The sequence below is a fragment of the Cucurbita maxima genome, unplaced genomic scaffold (assembly GCF_002738345.1).
Source record: "Cucurbita maxima cultivar Rimu unplaced genomic scaffold, Cmax_1.0 Cma_Scf00007, whole genome shotgun sequence".
Taxonomy (NCBI): Eukaryota; Viridiplantae; Streptophyta; class Magnoliopsida; order Cucurbitales; family Cucurbitaceae; genus Cucurbita; species Cucurbita maxima.
The window spans coordinates 2,389,990-2,397,656 of NW_019272023.1; the positions used below are offsets into that span (position 1 = coordinate 2,389,990).

Here is a 7,667-nt window from a genome sequence, read left to right on the forward strand (position 1 = left end):
GTGATACGTAACGGGCCAAGTGAGCTTTTGACAGAGAGCTCCTTGTGTGGAGTAGTGTTTATGAGATATTGGAGTCCTTTTGGTTTTGGCCAGGTTGAGGATGCATTAGATGGTAGTGTTTATGCGTGGAGTAGTGTTTATATTCAGATGTTTCATCCTTGTGCCACAGCTGCGTCATAATTTGTTTTTGTTGTAAGAACTATTGAACTAAGTTTTTAACATCTTGGTATAGCTTGTTTTTGAAGAAGCGTCGTCAGCAGATCTGAGAAGAACGTTCCGATTTTCTCTTTTGGGGCTCGCGTTAGTCGGTCCTGCATTACATTTCTGGTATTCCTTCAAAACACTCCTTCCCTCCTTTCTTATAAGGTTAAAGTTATTTGATACGTGATTACAAATGAAGACTCATTTGAAGTTACCTATTAAAATCAATCTCTTATTGTTGATGATTCTCATAGACATGCCATGCATCGATCCGAAACTCGAGATGAATTGTAATGTAACAGCCCAGGCCCGCCCACCGTTAGCAAATATTGTCCTTTTTGGGCTTTCCCTTTCGAGCTTCCCCTCAAAGTTTTTAAAATGCATCTACTAGGGAAAAGTTTCCACACCCTTATAAAGAATGTTTCGTTTTCCTCACCAACCGAAGTGGGATCACCCAATCTCACCCTCCTTCAGGGCCTAACGTCCTCGTTGACACTCATTCCCTTCTCCAATTGATGTGGGACCCCCCAATCCACTTCCTTCAGAGGCCAGCATCCTTGTTGGCACACCGCCTCGTGTCCACCCCTTTGAGACTCAGTCTGCTCGCTGGTATATCTCCCGGTGTCTGGCTCTGATTTCATTTGTAACAGCCCAAGCTCACTCACCACTAATAAATATTGTCCTTTTGGGGCTTTCCCTTTCAAGCTTCCCCTCAAGGTTTTTTAAAACGCGTCTGCTAGGGAGAGGTTTCCACACCCTTATAAACAATGTTTCATTCTTCTCCCCAACTGAAGTGGGATCACCCAATCTCACCCCCCCTTCAGGGCCCAACGTCCTCGTTGACACTCATTTCCTTTTCTAATCGATGTGGAATCCTCCAATCCACTCCCTTCGGGGGCCAGCATCCTTGTTGGCACACCGCCTCGTGTCCACCCCCTTTGAGCCTCAGCCTGCTCCCTAGTACATCTTCCGGTGTTTAGCTCTAATACCATTTGTAACAGCTCAAGCTCAACCATCGCTAGTAAATATTGTCCTTTTTGAGCTTTCCCTTTCAAGCTTCCCCTCAAGGTTTTTTAAAACGCATCTACTAGGGAGAGGTTTCCACACTCTTATAAAAAATGTTTCATTCTCCTCCCCAACCAACGTGGGATCTCACCTGTAATCCTTTTTATATTCTTACACCCTTTCAGATACGTGTTTAATGCATCGATACGTGTAGGTACTTGTATCTTAGTCAATTGGTGACCTTGCCTGGGGCTTCAGGTGCATTCTTGAGCCTTCTTCTTGATCAGGTAATTCATATCTTTGTAGCTATTACACCTTCTTACTAAGTAATTTAACCTGAAGTACTGTTTCTGAATGTAATGTTAACAATTCCAGTTCATCTTTACTCCGATGTTCCTTGGAGTCTTTCTAGCTGGATTAGTAACTCTAGAAGGGCGGCCATCTTGTATTGTTCCTAAGCTTCAACAGGTGCCATTCAAACATCTTCCGCTCCCCTTTATTTAGTTTTCTTCTCTAACTTGTTTTGGACTCTTTTGGTTTGTAGGAGTGGTTTTCTTCTGTTGTGGCTAATTGGAAACTTTGGATACCTTTCCAGTTTCTCAACTTCAGATTTGTTCCCCAGCAATTCCAGGTATGCCTTACTCCAATTGTGTCCTGTTTTTATATACCATATGATCTAGTTAATCTTTCAAGTAGTAGTTTCTGTTCTTGTTGAATGATATCACTGAATGAATGGAATGATGCTGGTTTCTCTGACTGAATCAGAATACACCATCTTGTTAATTTAATCATCGTGAACCATAGTTAGAGTAGTTGTGAGATTCCGCGTTAGTTGGAGAGGGGAACGAAGTTGTCCTTATAAGGGTGTGGAAACCTCTCCCTATCAGACGTGTTTTAAAAACCTTGAGGGGAACCTCGAAAAGGAAAGCCCAAAGAGGGCAATATCTACTAGTGGTAGGTTAGGGCAGTTACAAATGGTATTAGAGTTAGACACCGGGCGATGTGCCAGCGAGGACGCTAGGCCCCCAACAGGGGTGGATTGTAAGATCTCATGTCGGTTAGAGAGGAGAATGAAGCATTCTTTATAAGGGTGTGGAAACCTCTCCCTAGCAGACGCGTTTTAAAAAAACCTCGAGGAGAAGCTCGAAGCGGATAGTCCAAAGAGGACAATATCTGCTAGTGGTGGGCAAGGCTCTTACAAATGGTATTGGAGCTAGACACCGGGCGATGTGTCAGCGAGTACGCTAGGCCACCAACAGGGGTGGATTGTGAGATCTTACATCGGTTGGAGAAGAGAATGAAGCATTCTTTATTAAGGGTGTGGGAACCTCTCTCTAGCAGACGCGTTTTAAAAAAACCTTAAGGAGAAGCCCGAAGCGGATAGTCCAAAGAGGACAATATCTGCTAGCGGTGGGCGAGGCTATTACAAATGGTATTGGAGCTAGACACCGGGCGATGTGTCAGCGAGGACGTTAGGCCCCCAACGGGGGTGGATTGTGAGATCTCACATCGGTTGGAGAGGAGAATGAAACATTCTTTATAAGGGTGTGGGAACCTCTCCCCAGCAGACGCGTTTCAAAAAAACCTTGAGGGGAAGCCCAAAAGGAAAAAGCTCGAAGAGGGCTAGCGGTGGGCTTGACTGTTACAAATGGTACCAGGGCCCCAAAAGGGGGTGGATTGTAAGATCTCACGTTGGTTGGAGAGGGAAACGAAGCATTCTTTATAAAAGTGTGGAAACCTCTCTCTAGCTGACGAGTTTTAAAAAAAATTTAAGGGAAAGCCCAAAAAGGACAATAGTTGCTAACCGTGGGTTTAGGCTGTTACAAATGGTACCAAAGTCCCGATGATGGATTGTGAGATCCCACATCGGTTGGAGAGTCTTTATAAAGGTGTGGAAACCTCTCACTAACAGACACATTTTAAAAAAACCTTGAGGGGAAGTCCGAAAGGAAAAGTCCATAGAGAACAATATCTACTAAGAGTGGACTTAGTCCGTTACATATACAAAGGATGTCAAGTGTTTCATGAGATCCACGACACGAAATGTTAAAAGGTTAGGTAATAACTGATAGGTTCATCGGATTAATGCCGGATTAGTGGAAGTATGCTAATACTACCCATGTTCAATGGACAATCTTTAAGAGTGGATTTGGCCATGCTTACCATCTTCAACCAAGACCTCCTGGCCCCTCCCACACTGACTGTCTTCATATTACTTATATTACTTTTACAAATGATTAAGAAATCGGAAACCATGATGAGAACCATCGTTAAATTTTTCGATACGTACATACTAAAAACCATGTCATTCAAACACACCCGTCTTCCAAATCAAAAGAAAAATGGCATAACTATCTGTATAAACCCAGTACGATGTAGCTCTAAAACTTCGTATATGCAAAACGAGTTTCAGGTCCTTGCAGCCAATGTCATAGCCTTGGCATGGAATGTTATCCTCTCCTTCAAAGCTCACAGAGAGATCATTACACGATAATAGGTAAAAGCTTCAGTTTTCATGGGATTGTATGGATGAATTTGTATTACCTTCAATAAGCATTTTGGTCAATCTTTGATAATAATTGACCATTTCTTGCAGAATATGTTCCCAAAAATAGTTCAAATAACAGTTATGTTGAATCATTAGTTCTTATTTGTTTCTGGAACGGGAAAAACGTGTGATACGTGCGTGTGAGATCAAGCTCGAATGTTCATCATTTTGATTATCGTTGCTAAATTTCAAGTACCCATCACTGTTTCATTTAATAACCGAGGTTGAAATTGAACAAAAAGCCAACGATTCATCGATGACAAGAGGACAAGGCCACCTAGCCTTGTTAACTAGACCGCGACAATGTTGTTTAGCATGGCTTCATTCAACATCAAAGCTTTTAGAGACGCCAATAACCATTATTACTTAGAGATATACACAGATAGAGAGAGATTGTTATTCAATTCTCTTGTATGAAAGTCAAAGTCAACAAGATTATGAAGTTTAATGGGACGGAATTCATAGTCAACTAATGCATACAAAGTCATAATAGACATTATGAGTAAACCTTCTCAACAACTCATTCAAAACTTCGGCAAATTTCAAAGTAAACTAACCATCGTAGAATTAATAATTATGATACGTTCGTACGTCTGTTTTAAAATATCGATATATATATTAAGAGCTAACACGTGTAATCAATTACCAATCAGATCGTTATTTTTGTTAATTTTTACGATTATTGCGTTCATCTTTTGATAATTATGATTAAATCAACACCTATCTATATTTAATTTTTGCTTTGACCTTCAATCAAAAGTGGGATTTTTCAATTTTACCCCATCACTTTTTGTTGAAATGCATTCAAAATGATGGATAGTTTCTCGAATATTGGAGGGTATTTTGGTCTTTTAACACTAAAAAATAAGAACCCATTTTTTGTTATTTTAAAATTAAAAAAAGGGTCGTGTAAGATAATTTTTTTAATTAAATCTTAAAGTCAAAAGTTTTATCTTTATATTTTTTTTTTTATAGTAAAATAAATAAATTGTTATAAATAGAAAGACAAAAAGTCACCTTTTTTTTCTTCACCGCTTAAAAACAGTTAAATATTAAATCTTTTTTTGCTAATAAAACCGAAAAGAAAATTGAAAATGACGTAATAAAGACGCAAGCATGACGGCATCACGAATCTAAACTCGCAACTCCGTTATTTGGGGTGAGGTGACAGCTCGACAACGACAGACAAAACGTTTAGTAGACACGTAATCTTATCAAATGGACCCACATGACATTTTTGTATTCTTTATTTTTTTATATTTTTTTAAAAAAAGGAAAACCTATAAATAATAAATTCACCAGTCATTACGACAAGTCTTAATTTCTCTTTCTTACGTAAGCAGTGACGACGGAGGTGCAGACAGCAATAATGAGAATGACCACAGAGGATAGTTCCTACCTAAAGAAAAGAAACACGTGGCGTAAGGTGAGTAGGCGGTGACGGAGGAAGTTGAAAGTCATGGGTGACGTGGAACCGTGGAGGTCCCAATCCGTCAAAGAAGAAAAGGCTGAGACTGTACAATCAAGTACAGCCCGCAAGTTTGACCATTTTTTGTTGACTTTTTTTAAAAGAATTAACGGCCTACAATAATTTTTAGTTTCTTGTTTAATTTTTTCTAAAAAATTATTATTATTATTATTTATATAAAAAAAAATAATATTAAGGCCAAACTACATTTAAAATTTATTGAAAATACATAAATTAAAATTTATAAAAAAATTTATAAAGGTTAAATTTATGATTTATTGAAAGCAGACGATCTAAACCCAAGATTTAGAATCCAAATCTAGTACCTCATAGCCTCGATATTCCTCGTTTCTTAAAAGTGAAGGCTATTCCAACATACCAACCCGAGTCATTTTAACATCTTTTGTTCTCACTCATGTGTGTTCTAGTAAAAATTTTACGAGGTCATCCAACGTACAATGCTCCAAGTAAATTACGTTTAACCATATAATTACTGTGATTGAGACACAAAAAAAACAAAATACATATCGTTGGTATAGATAGTGACTTTCAAATTTTTAAACCTTTCTTAGTTACTTTATCTCGTAATGGATACCTAATAAACTATTTGAAAACATAAGCTAATAAATATTACATCTCGACTTTCTCTATTGTGAGAACATTATCAAGAGCTTTATAATGGTACAACACGATCGATTCCACTTGTCTTATAAACACGTAAATTTATTTTTACCTTAAATGTTTTTTTTAAGTCAATCGAGATTTTGACAGTACTTATATACCACAAATCTTTCTAAATCTTACGTTTGTATTAACGTGTAGACGATCATATTATAAAAATTTTAAAATGTATTTTAGAAAGAATCTTGACGAATTGGTTTGGATTGCAATCTAATAAAGACCTGAAAAATAATATTTTTGAGGAAGAGGAAGCCAGTAGTAAGCAAATAATATTAAATAATAAAATACAAAATACAAAAACAATAAAACAATCAATCAATACGGTGCGTTTTAGGGCCCACTGAAAGCAATAGAATAGACCGCAACGACACCGTTTACTTGGTCAGACTTTCGAATCAATTTTTTTTTTTTTTTAAATTCCTATATCTTTTTTTATTTTTAATTTATTTTGATCCTGCCACTTTTTATAAAAATAATTATTTAGTCCTTTAAAAAAATATATATATTATTTTAAAATATAGAAAATATAAATATCTAACTTTTTTTTAATTGATAAAATAAAACTATATAATAATATTTTATTTATTTATTTGTAATTTCTTTGCAACGGTTTGACATTGACCTTAAAATGACTCTGACTAATGGACCGTGACATGTGTGACATATAATATAATCTTTTTTATTATTATTTTTTCATTCATTAAAATTAATCTCTCTATTTTAAAACGAGTAAATAGTTACTTTTTAGTTCAGTACGAACTCGTTAAAATATTTTTAAAAAAATGTAAAAATAGCGTATATATTTAAAATAAAAAAATTAATATAATTTTTAAAATTTAAGATTTAATAAATTATTCAGCCATTATTTTTCTTCATATAAATTTTATTTGGTTTAAAATAATAATAATAATATATCTGGAAAATGAAAATACAAAAAGGTCAAAGGATGAGAGGCAAGGCCATGTGCCTTTGATTCTCTTTCGAAATATTCAAACCTTCAAAATATCAAATATATAATTATTTTCCTTTTTTATTTTAATTAATTTCTTTAATTAAAAATATTTGTAGACCAAAGTCACGCAACACCTCCTACCTAACACATTAGCTACCTATTTATTTAATTTAATTTTTGAACTCAGTAAACTCATTTAAAATACAAATAATATTAATAATAATAATATATATAAATTTCATCCACGCGATATAATAATATATGATCGAACTCTTCAACTTAACACACGATAATATGTCCTAATGAACTTGATCTTATTCACTTACGAGAACGATCGTTTTTAGTTCTAGTAGATGGCAATATTCAAATGATGAACGACTATCACTCTCTTATTTAATTTTTAAAAAATGTTTCCCGTTTTAAATATATATATTATTTATTTAAAAGCCAATAGTAATTTTGGGAATTAAAAAAAAAAAAAAAGGAAATGCTGATTGGATTATCTTTTGAATGGGTACGTGACAAAAAAACAGTTTTGGGATAAGCTTGGCATCTTTTTGGCGTACGAAACACATCACATTAATATTCAAATTATTGTATTTTCGATATTAAAAAAAAAAAAAAAAAAAAAACTTTTTACTTGGGGAGAAAGTTTTGTCTATTATATTTAAAAAAAATTATGATAAATTTATTAATTTTATTAATAATCAATTAAATAAAATAAAATGTATTTTATTTTAATATCAATTTATAAGGTTAAAACTATATTTTAAATTTGAAAAAATATGTTTTTTTTTTTTTTTTTTTTTTTT

The 7,667-nt window shown here is 34.7% G+C and overlaps 2 protein-coding genes across 2 annotated transcripts in view; one reads left to right on the forward strand and one right to left on the reverse strand.

The window, feature by feature from the left end:
* LOC111482336 (protein sym-1) overlaps window positions 1–3,864 on the forward strand; it is a 5,775-nt gene extending 1,911 nt beyond the window's left edge. Inside the window, exons 3-7 of the mRNA XM_023128073.1 lie at window positions 233–327; window positions 1,421–1,493; window positions 1,582–1,674; window positions 1,751–1,837; window positions 3,620–3,864. Coding sequence (XP_022983841.1) covers window positions 233–327; window positions 1,421–1,493; window positions 1,582–1,674; window positions 1,751–1,837; window positions 3,620–3,700 — 429 coding nt within the window. The 3' untranslated portion in view covers window positions 3,701–3,864. The remainder of the gene's footprint in view (window positions 1–232; window positions 328–1,420; window positions 1,494–1,581; window positions 1,675–1,750; window positions 1,838–3,619) is intronic.
* Window positions 1–7,667, reverse strand: part of LOC111482323 (E3 ubiquitin-protein ligase At4g11680-like) — a 22,340-nt gene that overhangs the window by 13,304 nt on the left and 1,369 nt on the right. The window lies entirely within an intron of this gene.